The sequence below is a fragment of the Cucumis sativus genome, chromosome 3, assembly GCF_000004075.3.
Source record: "Cucumis sativus cultivar 9930 chromosome 3, Cucumber_9930_V3, whole genome shotgun sequence".
In the NCBI taxonomy this organism is placed as follows: domain Eukaryota; kingdom Viridiplantae; phylum Streptophyta; class Magnoliopsida; order Cucurbitales; family Cucurbitaceae; genus Cucumis; species Cucumis sativus.
In genome coordinates this window covers 3,500,294-3,522,964 of record NC_026657.2, presented here as the reverse complement: position 1 = coordinate 3,522,964, position 22,671 = coordinate 3,500,294, and the positions used below count along the sequence as shown (strand labels likewise).

Here is a 22,671-nt window from a genome sequence, read left to right as displayed (position 1 = left end):
TAACAAATATTGGTCTATCACTAATAAACTATAAGTGTCTATCCACTATTTCGTTAATAGATTTTGTTATATTTGCATTTTTTAAAAAAAGAAATATAGCTATTATCTTCGTTATTAATTCTTAGAATTGTAACCTATTATAATTTATCGCCTGAAGCAAAGAAGAGAATAAAGAGTACCTTAAAAGAGTCTTGAGAGATGCATATCCTTCGTTTCACCGGTTGGCTCCAAAGAAAACAAAAATTGTTCAAATGACAATTTGACAGTCCTAACTTCCTATATCTGTACTTAAATTAATTCAGGTTAGATATACTTTTTTTTTTTTTTTTCCAGTTTCAGTTAAAATAGATTGTCAATTGAAAACAAAAACTTGCTAATCCATTCATATGTTACAAAAATTGGCGACCTATAAATATGATAAAACAATAGTCTGCGACTTTCAGATTAAGAAGAATTAAGACAGCTCGGCAATTAAACGTTCGCACTTATCTTCCAAAATCTTTACAGCTTCAGTGAAGAGAACCTCGGGAGGTAAAGCTCCTGTTGATTCAATCTTAACTGCATAGGAAATGAAAGAAAATATAAACCTAATCTCAACTAAAAGTAACTTTCTTCAAACAATAAGATGATGACTTGAGCGTAACTAAGAGCCAACTTGATGTTAGCTCAATTAGTTAGGAGTAAGACATTATGTCTTTTGACCTAATGGTTAGAGATTCAAATCTCTAAATGTGAGATAGTAATATGATGATAACTAAGTTTAGGTTTTTTTGGTAGCATGTTTGGCACAACTAAAAGGACTTTTTCATGACAGAAATACTTACCTACTTAGAGTTATTAGGTTTAGAAGTAATTTCTAAGTTTTTTTTATAGAAGTTAAAAGGCACTTGAAGTACTATGTAAATAAAATACTAGTAGGGTTCTCATTTAAAAAAAAACATAGCAAGTAGAGTGTTTTGGCCAAAATACTTGTATCAGGCAGTTCAAGCATCTTAAAAAAAGTAGAACCAATCATTACTTACAAATGAAATGGTCTTTCACACGACGCAATGCGACACGTTTCTCCCATGCATCTCCTCTAATGCATTCTCTACACAATGTGCAATCTCGTGGGCGTGCTACGGTTGCCCTTTTCTTACCTACAAAATAAAAATTGTCCATAAAAAGAAATGCAATTTGAGCTCAGTGAAAAAAGAGTAATAGCATACAACTTGGAATCCATCTTTCGAGTATCAGAAACAACAAATAACTCTACTTTTATTCATTAGAAATGCAAGGGATATAACATACACTGAGAGGACAAAATCTTTAACTCTCTTCTCCTATTACCTTTTTTTTATAAGTATTGTAAAAGAAACGAGGAAGAAGAGAAAGCACAAGTTATACGTTAAAAAACCCTAGTAAAGGGAGAAAAAACTACGATAGAAATAAAACTAGGGTAAAATAAATTATACAAATACCCTTAGGGCTATAAATACTCCACTAGCCCCTAATTTCCAACACTCCCCTCAAGTTGAAGCGTAGATGTCAATTAGACCCAACTTGTTAACAAAATAGTCAAAACTCTGCCTCGCTAACCTTTTGGTGAGGACAACAATTCATTGATCATAAGGAATGTACGAAATATAGATACTATCATTGTCAAGTTTCTCCTTTATAAAATGTGTCTATCTCCACACATTTCGTTCTGTCACATTTCTTTTCTTACCATTTGGTGGTCAATCATGTAACTTCCAACAATTGTCTTTCTTATGCCCAAGCTTCTTGCCATGTTCACACACCAGGACAGGCTTCCCATTTTGCTTTTCATGGTCAGAACTGGAGAACTTCGCATTGAAGGTTGCAGAGTCAATATCAGAAACAGTCACGATGTTTATTGCATTTGTGCGATCTTCCTCTAACCAAACCTCAAAACATACATCCATCAATGAAGGAATAGGCCTATGACCTAGTACACGATCACGAACTAAGTCAAACTTGGAATTCAAACTCACAAGAAAACCATATACACGATCAATTTTCTCAATTTTAGAGTACTGATCACCTCCACAAGAGCAATTCCAGATGATCTCTTAACACAAGTCCATCCTTGCCAAATTAGGGACAACTTGTTAAAATATGAAGTGACATCCATTGTCCCTTCTTGCATTTGTGAACCTGCTTGCGCAAAGTATAAAGGAGCACCTCATTTTGCCTTTTTTTAAGAACAAAATTGCTTTTATTGAGAAAGAATGAAAAAATACAAGCGCGTACCAAAAAAACCAGCACACGAAAACACCCCAACTAATAGAAGGAGGATCAACTAAATAAAATGTTACCAATAGAATAACTCCAAAAGTGCTTCGAAATCGAAGCCTAAAGGGAAACATGAAATCTAGTCAAAGACCACATCTCGCTAAGCTCCCTCTCCCAACCTCTAAAAACCCTCTCGTTCCTCACCCTAAATGTGTCCCAAACAATAGCACACACCCGAAACATCCATAAAAAACCTCCTTTATATTTGAAAGGCGAATGGAGGAGAAACTCCTCTTGTCGCTCTGACACTTCTAAAGCTAACAAAATTCACACTAAACTCCTGCAAGAATGAGCTCCACACAACCCTCCATAACAACAGTCCCAAAAAAGATGATCAAAATCTTCCTCCACCTTCCAACAAAGCATGCAATGATACAACAAAAAGGCCCAACAAGTGAAGTCCTCTTCCTAACAAGCCTATCCATAGAGCTTACACAACCAAGCAAGAGTTGCCAGATAAAGAACCTAACTTTTAGGAACCTTAGTCCTCTAGACCACATCAAAAACCGACTCTGTATGGGGGGAGGGATGAAGCAAAAGGCTAACAAAGATTTACACATGAAACCCTACTAAGATTAGGAGTCTAAACCACCGACTCCCCTCCCTGACATTACTCCCCTCAAGCAAAGAAAGAAAATAGGCCACTTCCGTCGCTTCCTTATTTGTCAAATTACAACGGAAATCAAAGGAAAAAGATGCAAAAAATTTTGTACTAACCAAAGAATCCAAAAAAGTATAGTTTTTTAAAGAAAATAAATGAGACGAGGAAATAAAGAGCAGAGGGTATACACCCCTACCCACTGATCCACCCAAAAGTACGTATCCTTACTATCCCCTACTAAGCAACGAATGAACTAAGAGAAGTGAGAAACTCAAAGGAAACATCCTTCCAAGGATTTTGGTTTGTGCCTTTAACCCCTTTCAACGTCCAGTCATAGAGATGGACACCATGATCCTATGACAAAAAGAGCCTAATTCAAGAGAAACAAACCAGAGTCACTTAGCCAACAACGCTCTATTACGAATTCAAAGATTGCAAATTTCTAACTCCCTTTGATAATACCCCACCATCTCCCAACTCATAAAATGGCCTCCATTGCCTTCGTCGACCCCCTCCTCCCAAAGAAAATCTCTCTATGTACTTCTCCAAACTTTTACAAACTAAACATGGGACACAAAATAACGCCATATAATAGTTCAAAATACCACTAAAGACCGATCTAATCAAATAATCTCCTAGCTTTAGAAGAAAAAAAATTCTTTCAACCATTCTCCTCAAAGTAAGCAACCATAATTTTGTCTTTTTTGGTATAACTTCTAAACTACAGTATCCCATATGCCGTGGGCAACATAAAACAAAGGATTCCCAATTTGAGGTTCCATTCTGCTGATTCAAGGTGAGCATGATACACCTAAAAACCAACTCGACCGACCAAACCAAAGTCGGTCGGTCGGAGTTGGTTTCGAAAAGTTTCAAATCGATAATTTCTAAAAAGGATTTTTAAGTGTTAAACTGACCCAACCAACCGGTCCTTACTCATCGATATCGAGGTCGGTTTGACACTTTACTAAACCAACTATGGTCAGTTTGAGATCGGTTTTGTCAAAAAACCAACTGATGATCACTCATATTTTTAATCAACACATACCGAAGAAGAGAGTCCTCCCCTCTCCAAATTCTCTCTTAAGGGTCTCGTTACCTCTTCAGTTAGATAATTGAATTTGTAATGCCCTTCGAGTGCCATCTTAATGGATTGAGACCATGAGAAATAATACTGGCCATTCAATTTCTCCCCTCCAATTACACCTGTAGAATTTCCCATAGAGCTAGATAAATAATTTGCCATAGTTATGGAAGGAAAGGAAGTTACTGGGTTCCCTGAATACATCAGTAAGGCTAACAGAATAACAAAATTGTGGAGGTGGAAGCACCCAAGCTACTCCAAGAGCAGCTACTGAGCAGCTGCAGGTAAAAAAACGATGACATTGTACAGATCTCACGATAGTCGTACGGATGAGGTAGTAGGAAGCGTAAGGAATATTGGTCGACAACAGCTCCGATATGAAAAACGACAGGAGGGGGATAAATATAATGATGCAATGAGACAAAAAATGAAAGATATTTAGGACATCTCCCATAATTTCCCCATGGGCCAAGCCCACTAATTCAACACCCCCCTCAAGTTGGGATGTAAATATCGATGAGACACAACTTGCTAACATATAAATCGAAGTTTGGTCTAAGAAGCCCTTTGGTGAGAACATCAACAACCTATTGACTCGAAGAAATGTACGAAATGCAGATGCTCCCACCGCCAAATCTTCTTTGATGAAATGTCAATCAATCTCAATATGTTTGGTTCTATCATGTTGAACTGGATTGTTGTTAGATACATAGATTAATATAGGGTAGGGGTATAAAGGTAACTAGATTTTTTGGTAGTTAGTTATAAATAGGAAGTTGGGGAGAGAAGAAGGGCATGAGAAATTTGGAGAAGAAATAGGGCTGCAACATTTCTTGAAAGAGAGGAAGGGCAGAGGGTTAGGGTTCTTTTACTTCTTCTATATTATAATTCTGTTGAAGGTATCAATAAAATAGAATAGTGTTCTATCAAATTGGTATCAGAGCACATCGATCTTGGAAGCGAATCTAAAAATGGTTCAGATGCGAATCGAGGAGAGATTGGAAGCACACGAGCAATAACCAATCAAAATAAAGAAAGAACTCAACATGACATCGGCCATGGAAGAGAAATGGCCATCGATATTGGAAAACATTATTACACTAAACGAGAAGACTCAACAAATGATATTGTTGTTTATGGAAACAATGGAGAAGGAAGAGATAAAAAGAAGAGAAATCGAAGAAGCAAAAAAGAGAGAAATGGAAGAAGCAAAAAGGAGAAAAATCAAAGAAGCAAAAAAAAAGAGAGAAATCGAACTAATGAAATATTTTGAAAACATGACTTGTGAGAAATCTAGAACTTCGAGCGAAATAGAAGATTCAATCAGCCAGTCGAGCAAGAAGATATAGAGAAGTTAGAGGATCAAGCTGAAAAACAACCACAAAGATTGGGCGGTGAGGCAGATTCTGACCACTTGGCTGCGTGGATGTCTCTGACGGTAGGCCATTGAGATTGTCAACATCTTCTGAAGTTGGTGGAGCAACTTTTCCATGGCAGCAGCGCCAGCAACATCCATGGCAGAGGCGGCAACAACTACAGTTGTTTCTTATGTCTCTTTTTTGACTTCATCGATAATAGTGTCTAGGGTATCATTTTTACCTTGCTTTGATACCATATTAAAGCTATGAACACAAGAACACCAAGTTACGTGGAAACAGTAAGAAAAACTATGATATATTGTTCTTATTATTTTCTAATAAACACAATAGACACAAGAGGGGGAATAAATAGAAAAACACAATGAGTTACAAAAGGAATCATATTTAGGGCAAATCTCTCATAATTTTCCTATGGGCCAAGCCCACTAACTCTAATGCTAAGAAACAAAGACATTCTTAAATAACCAAAGAACAACCTAAAGGCAATAGGTAAAGATAACCCCACCACTGGTTTTATTGGATAACACACCATTGATGTTTGAAAGGTTACGAGGCTTATAACTCCATCAAGTATATAAACAAGACTCCCAAAAGTAGAAAAATTAGTTATATACATCACAAGAACTTTATTCTCAAGATAACCTTCCCATCTCCCAATCATCAACATCATAGGTCTTCCAAGTATGTACATAATTAATAGCAAATGTAAGAAGGATACTAACCAGCTATGTCTTCAATGTCAAATACATTAACAGGACATTTCTTTTCTAGTTCTTCAGCTAGCTCATCCTCTATTTCTTCCATGAGTACAACCTAATATCATAAGTTTCATCAGTTCAATATACCAATGCATCCTTGAGTAACACGTTAACATATTTACTCACCTCAGGAAGCATCCTGTACCAAGCAGTGGCCACAGGGGACCACTTAGCATGCGTTTTACCCATACCTTTAACAGCATGAGCTTCAAGCTCAATTTCCTATAAACATTGGAAGCAAAAATTAAGAAACTTACTAACTACCAAGCAACAATATCCCATTAAGAACTGAGGCAATTAGCCTTATAGCATAAGCACTGCATTCAGAGGAACTTGCATTATAAATAATTAGTCTTATAGCACAAGTACAACATTTAAAGTGATATCTTTCCTGGGATAAGAAACAATGTTGATGGTACGAAATTTCAAAGGGGAGGGAAACCCCCAAACAAAATATTTACAAAAGACCTCGCACCTCCCTCATAGGAGAGAAGGGAAGAACGGCTATAATGATGAACAAGGGGGGAGCATTTGCTCCAACAGACAACTTTATGAACAATAGCATAAAAATATCTATAGAAAAGAACTTCCTTATTTTGGAAATGATAGCAACTCCAGTTAAAATTTATATATGTCAAATTCCTATTTGTTTTTTAGTCGAAATCTATCTAATGAGGAATTGAAGGAATGACTTGGCATTATGAAACCACTAAACACTACCCACTTGACACGTTTAAGAGATCAGAGGGCTTGGAGGTTGACTACAAAATACTCTTTCTTCAAAGAGCCTTTTGGCAGACCTAGAAAATATTTAGCCAGCAACTATTCACACTCTACATTAAGCGATTTGGATTGATATTATCAAAGTAAAATTATTCCTTCTTTTGTAAATTTAATACATCAATGAAATTTGTTTCTTATAAAAATAAAATAAAGTAAAAAACCTATTCGTATGTAATAGCAATAATTTTACTACAAGCACAAGAACCATTTCAAATTCAAAACATGTTATTCAAAGCATACATCTATCTACCTATGAACACTTCTTCCCTATCTTTCAACAGATAAGAAATAAATTCTAGGGTTCAGTTACCTGACCCGGGCCAAGTCTAGCAAGTATAATATCACTGTCCTTTGGACCAATTGGATTGTTGGAAAATTCTTTCGACAGTGTGTTCTGGCTGCAACTAAAAGAAGTATAGGTTTTGGGTTTTGAATTTGAAACTGATTTGTCTGACACCAAGGGAAATTCACTACCATTTGGCAACCACGTCAATGCTTTTGATGTCACTGAATCACCAATTATACACTCATCATTAGTAATGAGAAAAGAAAATTGTTGTGAACAGTTAATAATTAAGAAAAGTTGGTGAACTCCAAAAGAAACAAGAAAAATACCTGTAAGACGTGGTTTTCCTCGTTCACAGCAAGCATGGAGTCTAAAAACAATGGTATTGTTCTCATTTGGTGCGTCTTTATCTAATTTTAAACCAAAATCATTAGTCAAAGTCCTTGAAAAGTTCAAGGATGATAGTCAAATTTAAAGTATTTGACAACAAGCATTTAGAAGTTTTCACCATCAATATGCATAAGCACATTAAATTTACATATATACACACCGAAATACCTGAGTACTTGAAAAGCCTTGGATCAACACGAATCGGAACGAGACCTAACCTATGGGCAAGCACTTCATCTTGAACTATTGATGTATTGTTGGCAAAAAGAACTTTTTCAATAGCCATAGTGGGAACCTACATAAAAATACAGATCAAACCAAAATCAATAATGGCAATGATGTAAATGATTCAATAAAAAAACAAATATACGAAAATACAAACAAATGGCATATATTAAAACCATTTTAACCATCCTTAACCAAGGCAATGAAAGAATATACAAAGAACACCGTACACAAAAAAGACAAAGACCCGACAAAATTGGGAGTTTGAACCGACAAGAATGCCCAGTGATCAACGCCCACAAAGAAGCATTAAACCTAGCCACCTCCCAAACTTCCTCTCACCTATCTCTTCACCTACGTAAAAATTCTATTGTTCATCTCATCACATGCCCCACAAAACTTCAAAAAAGTAAAAGTGCAAAAAAACTTTACCCTGCTCCTTGAATGGAGAGCGTGAAAGCACCTCCTCCACCAGGGTGCCATCTCTATTCCAAACCAAACAGACACTCAACCAACAACTTCAAGGTGATGAGTAAACTGAAAATCCCAAAACAAAAGAAGAAGTCCTCCTTGTACTGCAGAGAGTGCACTGTTGATGGTTGCATGAACAAAACATAGGAAGAGAGAAAAGAGAGGCAACCAGAAGTGGAATGACATTATAATGCCAAAAGAAACCCCTATAGGGTTCGGAGGACCAAATACTAACATTTCTTCTCCTTGGAATGACATGCTGGTTTCAAAGAAGAGAAAAAAGATCAGCCAATTTCATTGTACCCCTATCATGCTAAGGACGCTAGAACCCTCTACAGGAATCGAAGAAGAGGGGTCTATTGAAGGCAACACTAAGGCCACATAATGCAACCTCATTATTCGAAAGACTATATATATTACCTCCAAAACAAAGAACAAAGAAGTTCAAATCCCACTAGCAATCCTCCCAAAAATAAACCTTCAAACCTTCACCAGCAAAGTGATAAATTGAGAGAATAATGGAAAACAAAGGGGATAGCTTCACTGAAGATTTTGCAAAGGCCTCTTGATCCACCACTTGCACCCACCAGTGGATTTACTATAGGCCCAAGGGGACCTTGAGCCCCCCCGTCAACCTTATGCTATTTATATATATATAATATGTATATAGAAAACTGTAATTATACCAATTCCAGTTGCTAGTCCAGTGGTAAAGCTGTCATCCAGCCCCCTCTAGACCTTGATTCAAGCTCCATTCCTTACATTTTTTTTCAGATTACTTTTACTAAACTAAAACACCCCCTTCAACAAAACTTTTGGATCTGTCACTGCTTGCACCCCAAACAAATGTATGAGGGTCATATCTACACACTCTCAGTTTCACCCTCTACATAAACCACTGAGAATTGATATTTTCTAATGTTCAAGGAAAAAAAAAGTTTGAACTGTCAGTTTTCACATCTAAAGATTCTGAAAGACATTCTCAATATAATCATCATTATAGTTAACAGGGGGTTGTCTCATTCCTAATGTTTGTCACGACAGTAGTGTTTCTTTAAGCCAAAGTAGAAAAAGAAATAATAGGCAATTACAAGACAGAATTCTTTTTCTTTTTAACCAAAGTATGGGCTTGCACCCTGGGCCATGTCTGACAAGAAAAACTCTAAAACATTCAAAGCCATCACCATCAATATCCCCATTTTATTAGCTTTTGATACATGAACAAACTTGCAATTTTTGAACAATAGAAAACAACCATCGTAATTTATAACCATTCATAAACCATAAAGACTACAAACATTCATACATTGTCATCAAAAGCATACATCTTTTCCCTACGAAGCACAAGCTCTATGTGAAGGAAAGAAAGCTAAGAGCTTGCAGCTTGGGCTAAATCTTGAGCGTTTATATATATTGGACACACATAACAACACCAGAAGTAGTGGCAAGGAAGTAAACACCAAGAACTCAGTAAAGTCTCACTAAAATAATCAATTATTATAGTTTCAATTCATTCTGCTTGGTTACCTACCTCGGATATCAGGATTCTTCGAAATGCATTAGCAAGTGCTGGATCAATGCCAATCATGTCAAACTCAATGTCATCCTCTTTCAGATCAATAACTTCAATTTTAAAGTTGTTGCGAAAATTATCCAGACGTAAACTGTTGTCAAAGCCCATGGAAGCAAATGCTCCAGAATACTGTATGGTATCTGTCTACAGAAGTCCACGTTTTCCACAAGGACCATGAGAAGAAAACTAAGGTAAGCTAATTACAACATGAGAAATAGTATGTACACGTACTATGAATAAAAATCAAGTAAAGTAAACAGGTTCCATTAAATTCACTTCTCTCCAGAAGCATGAAACGTAATTTAATAAATTCACATTAAACATACAACTACAGTAAACATACTAAAAAGGATATTTCCCATTCTTAGAATTTGAATAACCAAATTATGGGAAATGGAAACGAAGAGTACATGAATGGGAGCATCGGCTTTGCATTCGACTCGAGTTCTCTGCAATTCGACATGTGGTGGGAGCTTCATGGGCACGTCTGGAAGATTCATTATCCACTCAATGCCTTCTTTGTCAACGCCTTCTTGCTCGGATTCCGACTCCGACATATTATGCAAATTCTTATCTTTGCCGGACATTGTCAACTTCCGATTCAGTGTGCGCAGAGTTATTTAGTCGGTGGGCTCGGCTGTAAGTTTAAACAAGGAGGTGGGAGCAAAATCCGACAGATAAGGGTCAAGTAAAGCTTTAAGAAGCTTTGCTTCGAAGAGAATAAGAACAACAATTAGAATACCTGAGACCAAAACAAGGAAGAAGTGTCCGGCGGAGAAGCAAAATCGAGAAAGACGGCGGCGACGGCACTCAGGAGCACGGCTGAGAAGGTTTTAGACGGGAGGGGAGGGTTTAAGAAATAGTTATTGGAAATAGAATTGGCTAGGGTTTATTATTGGAAATTTAGTTCTAACATTTATAAATAAATAAATGAATGGAAAAAAAAAAAAAAAAAAAAAACTATGGATCCTTTTTACCCCTATATTTTAGGGAGTATTTTCATAAATAATGTTTTCTAAAAAAAACAATGAAAAAAATGAGGTAATATTAAAAGAAATTTTAGATGTAATCGTGAATTTATATTATGGACGAGGATAGTCGAATTGTTTGCAACGCTTAAGAGAGGATAAGTGTTGATGTGGTGTCTAGTCAACACATACTCTAACACTCAATTAGTCTTAGGTTTGTAGGTAATTGGATTCTAAATAAGTAGTAGGTTTTTGGGCTACCTTCAACTAATGACTTTGGTCGCTTTTATAGAGTAATAAAGTATAATGGTCACTTGGACTCATAGTGTCCTTTAACACCACTCAAATTTTTAATATCTGCGTCATGGGCTATTTGTTATGAATGTGGATGACTTCATCTTCAATCACTCAATCGAGTTCTTTGAAGCTCCTATAGATTCCATGGATCCTACAATCTCCTCTAGGCTTAGACTTCTCTAAGCTTTTTTACGCTCCTCGTGCCTAAGCTTCTTAATTAGATTCTCCTAACCTCGCCATGCCTAGAACTCCTTTAAACTTTCCTAAAATGAGCTCTCTTAGGTTGCTCTAAACTTAGGCTTCTTATGCCTAAACTCTTTTAGACTCTTCTAAGCTCTCTAAACGTCCTTTGAGCTCTCTTGAGCTTTATTAAGCTCAACGTATGGATCGCATTGAGCTCCTGATCTCTCGTATGTCATCTTGATATTTGATCTCTTATGCTCTCTAAGCTCCACCTAAACCCTTTAAGCTTCGCTAAGCTTGCCTCATGAGTTGCATTAAGCCCTCTTAGTCTCTCTCATGAGACCTTTGAGCTCTCTCACAAGTTTCTTTGAGTCTCATCAAGCTTAACTCATAGATCTCCACTGAGCTCTCACAAAGCTCTTTTAGGATTCCCATTAGTTCTCTTTGAGTTCTCTCCTAGACTATTATGAACTCCACTAAGCTCACCTCATAGGTCGATCTAATTATCTCTCTAACCTCTCTGTAGATTCGCCCATGGACCCTCTTTAGATTGAACTTTGTTAAGGTCCTTTATTTCATTTATATTTTTTAAAAAAAGAAGGGATAATTGCAAATTTAGCAATTAGATTTTAAATAATTAAGTATATAGCAACATTTTTAAAAATTTGTAAATATAGCCAAATTTGTCAAATTTTATCAATGATAGAAGTCTATCACCAATAGACCGTGTTGTAAATATTGATTTATCACTGATAGATCATACGAGTTTATCAGCAATACAAGTCTATCAACGATTGTTTTGCTATATTTGCATTTTTTTTTTTAAATGTTGTTATATCCTTCATTATTATTCTTAAAAAGAACTAACAATCGATTACAGTTATACAAAAAAGAACTAAAACAATTTGATCCATTTTATTTCATTTCACAAACTCATATATTAAGTTCATTTATCATAACCACCACGATGAATTTTGCAATTTTCCAAAAAGAAAACCCTTAACATTGTCCATGACTACGATTACTAAATTTAATAAATCAAATTAGAATGGGTCAATAATGCGTCAAAAATGAATATATAGTTCAACTAACCTAAAACTAATATTATAATTAGAGATTCGATTCGTCCAAGTATGGTCAAACAACAACAAATCAATGATCAATGGGATGAAAACAAATTCTTAGGGTAGTAGGTAATAAATTGGGTGTAAGAAGGCTAATGCAAAAAGAAGCAAGAAATGGTGTACACAAAATTAATGTTTTTTTATTTTAATTTAATTAAAGAAAAAATATTAATAAATATATTTAATGAAATTAAAGAGTATGGTTGGTCTTTCTGGAAAAAGGTAAAAATAAAAAGAGGAAAAATTTATAAAAAAAAAAACTAATAAAACAAAAATAAAGTATGATTGACATTTTTGTTTAAAGCACCTATTATATAACTTTATTGTAACATGTGCATTGTACAATTGATTTTATCATATTCTTACTCTTCATTGTACATGTATTGTTTAATTGTTTTCTCAAACAACAATGAATACTTTTCCAATTAATTTTCTCAATAAAAGAAAATCAAATTTTAAAAGTATTATTCAATTATGGAGTTCATTTCAATTATAGCATGAACTCCCAAAAGTTTTATATTTAATTTTGATGATGTAAATATTTCGTTCTATTTTTGACAATTTTCAATGTTCTATTTTTTACAATTTTCAAAAATTAAAAATAGTGTATTTCTCGATAAATTTTATATAGAGAGCACTACACACTATATAATAAGTACACTAAAAAAGTATAAACAAAATATCTCAACATTTCAATAATGTTCCAATAACATTTCACTAGCAATAAAAAAAGATCGACATCTTTTACATAATTTTTTGTAAGGTAAACATGTAGATTTAAAAATTGCATAAAAAAAAAGAAAACAATAACTATTGTCAATAAGATTTGAACACATAATCTCATGGTTTTATAAGAAGCACGACCACTACATCACTATAACTAAAATTTAGTTAATTAAGAGCTTTATTTGATATATATTGTAATATGACACTTCAAAATTAATATTAAAATACAAAAATCGAGAATGTGAGGGAAGACACTTGCTCCTATCCTTTAATAAATGGGATAATTGCAAATTTAGTAATTAGATTTAAAATAATTAAGTATATAACAATATTTTAAAAAATTTGTAAATATAGCAAATTTTGTCAAATTCTATCCATGATAAAAGTCTATCACCGATAAACCACGTTGTAAATATTGGTCTATCAGTGATAGATCATACGAGTCTATCAATGATACAAGTCTATCAGCGATAATTTTGCTATATTTACAATTTTTTTAAAAACATTGTTATATCCTTAATTATTATTCCTCAAATGGTCATCAATATTTACAATATGGTCTATCGATAATAGGCTTCTATCATTGATAAAATTTGACAAATTTTACTATATTTATAATTTTTTAAAAAAATTGTTATATATTTAATTATTTTGAATCTAATTGCTAAATTTGCAACTACCATTTATTATAATTTTGTTAAAATGAATTTTAGTAAAACACAATTCTATACCAACGTTAGTTCTACATAGAAAACACACATGAAAAACAAAAGGTAATAGTATAAATAATGATCATGTGTATGTGTTTAACTTATAAGGTAAGTGATTTTAGAAAAAAAGTTCGACTAACCCCTCCAAAATAACTTTTGCATTGTTTTCAAAGTTTATTTTAATTAGTTTCTATTCAAATATATAGTTTAAATAAAACGATTTTAATAATCTTTTTTTATCTAATCTAATATTCTAAACAGACTATGAAAAGCGAACTTATAATTTCATATTATTTTTTGCATAAGGTGGATAAATTTAAACCAAAGTCCCTACCCAGATTAAAACCATACAATAATTGTTTGTGTTATAAATTCAAATTTCCCAGAAAAGCAACGACAATCAATTTCACACGTAGCCATCCATTTCCAAATGGACGATGAGCATTTATATATGCCAAAGTAATGATAATTCGAGGAATTACTCGTCAATTTTGTAAAGATATATTTTGATTTTTCTCTATTCTTTCAATGTGAAACTTTTAACAAATATAAATTGGCGCGAGATAATATTTTTGTTTACCACCTTAGACTTTTGAAACCTTTTTTTTATTATGTTCTTCATTCCAACCATAAACTTTTGATATCATATTAAATAAATGTATATTCTTATTCGAAATTAATTAAAAGTTAGATAAGTAATGATTACGAGGTTTCAATTTCTTTCCAATTAGTTATGATTTGGGTTCATTATTTTTTGGGTGACAAACAAAATCAACAATCAAAGACCAAGCATATAGATAGTAAATAATAACACATAAATTTGTATGATTCATTGAACATGACAAAATTTGTATGATTCATTGAACATGACAATATGTTAGCTATGTGTATAAAAAGAAAAAGATAATAAGGTCAGAAAAATTTGATATAAAAAGAATGGCTTTGCTATGACAAATTATATATGACATGAATGTGACAAAGCTAATAAGGTCAGAAAAATTATATATGGCTCATTTCGAATGATCACTTGAATTTTATAGCCTTTGCTATCGTGTTAATATGAATTGACAACAAAGAGATACGCTTTCTCCCTCCATTTTTCCAAAGGTGGGATGGATGTTTGGGTAAGAAAACTGTGACAGGCTGAACTGAAAAATAGGCTTTATTGGTTATCGATTTCTTTAGAGGTAAATGACAACTGGAGTGTTCTAAAAATAGAAGAATCTTTGTCAGCCATGACATGAATGTGGCCATACTGTGGTTTTTGTGTTCGGTATAAAAAGAATGGCTTTGCTATGAACAATTTGACACAAGGAGGGAGGGCAAGAGAGAGTAACAAAGAGAGTTATGACAGGAAATCACGCTGAGGATGTAGCCCCTCAATCCAAGCTCACAGATGACATGCATGACCACAAGAATCACTCCAGCTTCTCCATTCAAGGTCAACTCTAATTAAACTTTCCATAACTCATCAACCTCTTCAGACGTACCTAACTGATTTATAACAATGTATGATTTTGTGTCATCAACATACGGTCTCTTGTTTTTCATCGATTTTACTAAATCTAGACTCATCAGCTTGAGACGTATGTATTTGATTTACATCGATGTATGATGACTGACTTTGTGTCATTTATAAACTACCGTTATACCCTATGATGACACTCGTCTTCATACATATACAATGTGAAATTGTTGTAGTGATCATCTCATGTTCTTTTGGTATTTACATTGATTGTTGGATATATGTTTGTAGGAGAAGTGGAAGAAAATGATTGTCCGATTGAGGAAGTTAGGCTGACAGTTCCGATCACTGATGATCCATCGGAGGCGGCACTGACATTCCGAACATGGTTTTTGGGGCTGGTTTCATGTTGTCTTCTGGCATTTGTGAACCAATTTTTTGGGTATCGTCAAAACCAACTTTATATTTCATCTGTATCAGCTCAAATTGTGGCTTTGCCTCTTGGAAAGTTGATGGCAACAACTCTTCCAACCAAAGTTTTCAAGCTACCCATCTTTAATTGGTCATTCTCTTTGAATCCTGGCCCTTTCACCTTGAAAGAACATGTTCTCATTACCATTTTCGCCAATTGTGGATCTAGCAGTGTTTATGCTGTTAACATTATCACTATTGTTAAGGCATTCTACCATAGAAATCTTCATCCTGCTGCTGCTCTGATGCTTTCTATGACTACTCAGGTATTGTTTTTGTTCAAGCTGATATGAACTTTTGTAATATTAACCTCGTGGTCTGAGTTTTTCGATTTTCCATTAACTACTAACTGATAATAACAAAAACTCTCTTTTGCAATAGATGCTTGGCTATGGATGGGCTGGAATATTTAGAAAATTCCTTGTGGATTCTCCATACATGTGGTGGCCAGCAAATTTGGTTCAGGTTTCTCTTTTCAGGTTATATATACTTTTCATATTATTTTCTAGTAAAAACTATATTGTTGTGTTACAAAATTTAATGTTGAGCATATGAAAATTCAGGGCATTGCATGAGAAAGAGAAGAGGCCAAGAGGAGGACATACAAGGCTCCAATTTTTCCTCTTAATTTTTATCTCAAGCTTTTCTTACTACCTTATCCCTAGCTATCTCTTCCCCTCCATTTCTTGTATCTCTATTGCTTGTCTCATTTGGAAAGACTCCATCGTTGCTCAACAGATAGGTTCAGGTTTCTACGGTCTCGGTATCGGCTCGTTTGGTATCGACTGGTCAACAGTTGCTGCCTTCTTGGGCAGTCCATTGGCCACTCCTGGCTTTGCCATTCTCAATATCTTAGTTGGGTTTTTCTTAATTGTTTATGTTATGCTTCCCATTGCATATTGGTCTAACGTCTATGAAGCCAAGCGTTTTCCCTTCATTTCTTCTCACACTTTTGACTCCTTAGGCAATCCCTACAACATTTCTAGAGTTCTTAACAGCAAAACCTTTGATCTTGATCAAGTTGGCTATGAAAGCTATAGCAAACTTTACTTGAGTGTCTTCTTCGCCTTTTCTTATGGCTTGAGTTTCGCTACTTTGACCGCAACTATTTCCCATGTTGCTCTCTTCCATGGAAAGTAAGTGACGACACATTAGTTTTTATAGTTTCGAGTTCAGTTATGATTAATCGAGAGATGACATATGGTTCAATAACTAATTCTCATATGATTCTGGTTGTTTTTACAGAACAATTTGGCAACTATGGAAGAAAACCACGACGGCGATGAATCAAATTGGAGATGTGCATACAAGGATAATGAAAAAGAACTATAAAGAAGTGCCTCAATGGTGGTTTCACATTATCTTGATTGCAATGGTTGCTCTAGCGTTGTATGCTTGTGAAGGTTTTGACAAACAACTCCAATTACCATGGTGGGGAATATTACTTGCTTGTGCAATCGCACTCTTCTTCACTCTGCCTATTGGAATCATTCAAGCCACAACAAATATGGTAATATATATATACCTTATATTCACCGGAAACAAATTTAAAACAATGATATTAATTAACAAACATATAACATATAGTCAAATAATTATTCTGATTATTTCACTTAAATGTTTGGTGCAGCAACCAGGATTAAATGTCATAACAGAGTTGATCATAGGTTATATTTATCCAGGAAAGCCTCTTGCAAATGTGGCTTTCAAAACTTATGGTTATATTAGCATGGCACAAGCTCTTAGCTTTGTTGGTGATTTCAAATTAGGACATTACATGAAGATCCCACCAAGATCCATGTTCACTGTTCAGGTAAAAATGATTAAGATCACTTTTGTCATTTTCAACACCATTCAAAAGATGCTTTTAAATAGTATGAAGAAAGGTAATTGCACTGAGTAGCACAATCTACTATATATTTGCAACTGTTTCGATTTTAAACACAACCCACTTTCTCAGCTTGTAGGAACGGTTGTATCGTCGAGTGTCTACTTTGGCACGGCATGGTGGCTTCTAACAACCATACCAAACATTTGCGACACAAACGTATTACCAGAAGGAAGTCCATGGACATGTCCAGGCGACGACGTATTCTACAATGCATCAATAATATGGGGTGTAGTAGGACCATTACGAATGTTCACGAAATACGGCGTCTACGGACAAATGAACTGGTTCTTCCTGATCGGATTACTGGCCCCGTTACCAATTTGGTTACTCTCTCTCAAATTCCCAGAAAAGAAATGGATTAAACTCATAAACATGCCAATCATAATAGGAGCAACAGGAGGAATGCCACCAGCAAGAGCAGTGAACTACATAACATGGGGAATAGTTGGAATATTCTTCAATTTCTATGTGTACAAGAAATACAAAGGATGGTGGGCAAGACATAACTATATCTTATCAGCAGCATTAGATGCTGGGGTTGCATTTATGGGGATTGTTATATATTTTACACTACAATCGAAGGATATTTTTGGACCTGATTGGTGGGGTTTAGGAGCTGATGATCATTGTACTTTGGCTAAGTGCCCTACAGCACCTGGGGTTGTGGCCAAGGGATGCCCTGTTCTTTAAGGGCGTAACAGCACATTATTATAATTTAAACATATTTAAGTTTACTGACCTTAATCTGCTAACAATATAGAACCTTCTAATTATTATGTCAAATCCAAACTTGTACAGTTTATGTTTAGTTTTAAGGATCATATATAATCTATGTATGTAATAAGCTATTAGTTGTTGTTTTTTAAATTAAACTTGGACTTGTGTATTTGTTTCAAAGTGCAATAGAAGACTCATTTGGTTGATTTGTATATAATACTATGTTGTTTAATAACTAGGGACACTCGCAAAAATGACAAAATAAGTTATAATAATTAAATCCATAGTACACACATTTTATTATTTGCAAAAATGACAAAAACGAAGTCTAGCCCACATATCAAACCGTAAAATGTCACTAATGTCCTCGTTACTAATATACGTCTCGTACACCTTATACACGTTTTGTACACCTAATACACCTGATATAATACTCTTTGATACACTCGATACATTTTGATACACACCTGAAACATTACTAATATATGTTTGATACACTGCAGATACATTTAGTATTCTTCACTTATAAAATTGATTGATTAAATACACTTGATATGCTTGAAGTCCTACTTATACATTTTACCAAATTTACAAAATTCTAAAACAATGTGGTGTAATTACTATATCATATTATCAAAATTCTATCATATGCAATTTACCTAGATTTTATACTCAAGATTCTATTATATATACACATTTTTATTTTTGTTTGATTTAATTTTCTTATTTATCTGTAGTTTATTCTCCGATAACTTCTAAAAATAGATTTTAGCAATTTGGAAAAAAATATGAATTATATAAAATGAAATTGAGTTTAATTTAAATATATAAAAATAATTAAATCCAATTTCTACGTATTAATATTTTACTTTCTCTTTATTCTAAAAAGAAAGAAAAAAGATAAATGATCCAAATGAACTAAACCAACCTAACCCAAATGTTTCATGGTTGGGTTGTGTTTGGTTCATTTTCTAGCGAGAGTTATTTGGGTTAAAAAAGCTTAGCTTACAACCCAAACATTCAAGTTGAGTCTAAAAATGTACTTCAACTCAACTTAACCCAACCCAACAAACACGTTTAAGTAATAGATTAAAGAGTTTATCATGTCTAGTATTAATAAAATGCTTTAGGATTGTTTTCTTGTTAGTTTGATTATGTTATAAGTTGGTTCCTATTGTTTTAGGAATTAATTATTTTAGTATTCATGATTTGTAATGGGCAGTTCCTATTGTAGTTTTTGTTTGAATGAATTGACCTGCATTTTTGTGTCTTCAATTGTAAGCTTTATTTTTAGAAAACAACACCTAATAACACTATTTATATAAACAATCCATATGTGAAGATACGTTAAAGAATTAGTGAAACAAACACTTTGTAACCAAAAACTAAAACAGAAAAACAAAGAGTTAACTCACCAGATTTTTGTATTTGAAGAACTCAACCCTCAACGAACGTTATTTTCCTTTCGTCGTGATCCTCACACATGAGTTGTTCATAAAATAAAAGAAACAAGTTAGAAAAAAATGAGTGATGAAAAATGATGCGGAGAAAATTCTCCCTTTAGTAAAAACTAAGAGAAAAAGTAGAAGTCTTATGCACTTATTTCTGTATCGTGAAAGCCTCTGATGAATGAAAACTTTGACGTTCTTGCGTTGTTGAGGTGAAAATTATTGAACCCTAAACTTAAAATTAAAACACTTCTATTCGACAACACAAGAGAGAAAAAGTGTTAAAAGTCGATCGAGATTTCACAAAGAAAGCTAATAAAAAAGAATGGTGGATTGTGGTTGATCAACAAACTTACAAAATTCAAATCTCGATAAGAGAAAATGGAGTGAAAAAAAGAAGACAAAGCCTCAAATCCTTTCGTCGAAATTGAAAGGCAAATAGCTCTTCTTTTATAGTACCGGTAGGAAATGAATTAAAGGGATGTAAAATCAATGAACTTTTATAATTAGAAAGAAAATCACAATCTAACATAAATTATAGAGTTTAAAATTAAAGCAAAAATCATCCACACATACCTTTCAATTATTTACTATATTTATTAATGCTTTTTTTTTTATTGCCTAATTTTTAATTGTCTAATTTATAAGAAATCCCTACACACCACACTAATTCAAAGGTTGGCTACATATTTAGTAAAGTCTATCATCTAATTTGAACCTTTTTTTTATATATATAGATGAACTAATTTATTGATATCTAATATTTTTATCATCAACATTTTAATAATGCTCAATTTTAGTTATTGAGATAACAAAATCATTGATAACTCAAGGAAAAGTTGACTAGGGTGATGACTAGATTAATTTTAAACAAAAAGGTAGGTCACTTTTCTCCCACTTCCTCCATCTTCATGTTTTTCATTCTCAAAATCTCTCATGCACAAGTGGATTTTAGAGTTGGGATGTAGCACTTTTTGCGAGGTTAGGAGTGAAATGGTTAGCCATAGTGACGATACTTCTTGTTCCAAAATGTGGTAAAGTAGCCAACTCAAAATTTTTAAATCATGCATTGAGTTGGACTCAAGTTTATTTGTTTTATTCTACACATTTTTGTTTTGCAATATGCTCAAATAATGTACTAAGCTTCTCACCTCTCAATCTTCCTCAAATGGTCGTTAGAGAGAAGTAACTCAACATGATTCCAAGGAAATTGGGTGATTGGTGGCTACAAAAGAGTCGTGGTGGTTCATCACAATGATCACAACACCAATATACCAATAGACAACTTGTTAGATTCAATATACTCTATTGGAATGTTTTGTTTGTGGTCACGTTTTGTTTATCTAATGAAATTGTATTAACTTCATTTTGTACATATGTTCATTTGTGTACCAAATTTTAGTTTGTCTAAAAGCTCGTAATGATCACCTAATAAACTTAAGAAACATGCATTGAATCACTTTAAATGGCTTGGGAGGGATAACAATTTGATTTTGAAACTCATCCGGAAAAAAAGTAATATGCTAGGAAACAAAAGAATAAATAATATAAGTTCCAAAAAATGGACAAAAATAAAAAATAAAAACTAACCGATTCAATCATCAAATAGGAATGGAAGAAGAAAGAACGGGAAAGAAAGATTATGTGCATTGGATTTAAATCCTCAAAATCTTAATATTAGAACCAAATTAAAGGCCAAAGTTTGGAAATTAGGTGAGATTTCAAAAGAATATTCAATATCAACCTTGACGCTTTTGGACGGAAGCAAGTCTAGAGAATATTCAATATCTTTGCATAGCATGTCAACGACTATGGTGCAAATGCTATCATTTGGTGACACATTCCTTTGAACCATCTTATGGAGAAGTTTAATCACCTCTTCTGATTTACTACTCTTCCAAAAACCAATTTGGTGTATAACCATTTTCTTTCATCTTTTCAAACAAAATATATATTTGCCTTATCTACTTGCCCCACTTTACAAAACCCATTGATCATAGTGTTATAATAGACCACATCTGATTGTTTTGTTTTGTTTTTAGGTTGAAGTTCAGAAAGGAAGGAAAAATGAACGAAGGACAATTTAGACATTTCACACACACTTTATCTCAAAACTCAACGTTTTCAAAATCAATCCTAAAATTCTTTTATTTCTCTTTTTCTCCCCTTTCTTCCTCTTCCACTTCTTTTTTATCATCTCTCTCCTCCATCTCCATGTATTCTAAGAAGGTTTATACTAAATAAACACCCAAAGAGGAAGAGATGACAACGCCCCCTTGCTCTGTTCTCTTAAGCTTTCAAAAATGACCATTTCTAGAGAGTGAGGTATGAAGATGATAATGGCAAAGGAATATGAAGCTTCGTGTTGGTTAGTTGGGGTCTCATGTTCATTCATAAGTCTTTTTCTTAGAAGTTGTTAGAGAGAAGATACGAGAGGATATCGATGAAAAGGAAGAAAGAGATGTAAAAAATACATCTTTTTCAACATTGATTCCCAAGAGTCTATCGAGTTTCTTTTTCCTTTAGAAAAAATCATTCTCTATCAATAAAACTAATCACATCATCAATATATTTTAGTTTAAAATTTGTTAGTCATAGTGTTCTAGTTAACTTCTGTTTAATTACTAACGATTTTGTTATCTTCGACACTAAAATTGAGCATTTTTTAAATCTTAAACAGATTTAAATTTTGAAATCAAAGATCCAAATAGAAATTAAACTCAAAACTTAAAATTACAAAAAAAAATATTTTTCCCGAACATTCACTTCAATAGCTATTCTAAATGATCTTATAGATGTGATTTGAACTTAAATCGTTAAGAAATG

The 22,671-nt window shown here is 33.7% G+C and overlaps 2 protein-coding genes across 2 annotated transcripts; one reads left to right on the top strand and one right to left on the bottom strand.

The window, feature by feature from the left end:
- Window positions 1-176: 176 nt before the first annotated feature.
- LOC101203505 (DNA-directed RNA polymerases I and III subunit RPAC1) lies at window positions 177-10,747 on the bottom strand. Its single transcript, XM_004148209.3, has 10 exons — window positions 10,588-10,747; window positions 10,256-10,482; window positions 9,804-9,989; window positions 7,745-7,871; window positions 7,516-7,596; window positions 7,211-7,407; window positions 6,244-6,339; window positions 6,082-6,172; window positions 1,023-1,139; window positions 177-558 (listed from the first exon to the last, which is right to left on the bottom strand). The coding sequence occupies exons 2-10, from the start codon at window positions 10,430-10,432 to the stop codon at window positions 455-457; spliced, it is 1,176 nt and encodes a 391-aa protein (XP_004148257.1). The 5' UTR covers window positions 10,433-10,482; window positions 10,588-10,747; the 3' UTR covers window positions 177-454.
- Window positions 10,748-15,136: 4,389 nt separating this feature from the next.
- On the top strand, window positions 15,137-18,609 carry LOC101203028 (oligopeptide transporter 1). The gene is made up of 7 exons (XM_004148207.3): window positions 15,137-15,294; window positions 15,610-16,055; window positions 16,171-16,268; window positions 16,353-16,925; window positions 17,035-17,299; window positions 17,420-17,602; window positions 17,750-18,609. The coding sequence occupies exons 1-7, from the start codon at window positions 15,201-15,203 to the stop codon at window positions 18,368-18,370; spliced, it is 2,280 nt and encodes a 759-aa protein (XP_004148255.1). The 5' UTR covers window positions 15,137-15,200; the 3' UTR covers window positions 18,371-18,609.
- Window positions 18,610-22,671: the final 4,062 nt, after the last annotated feature.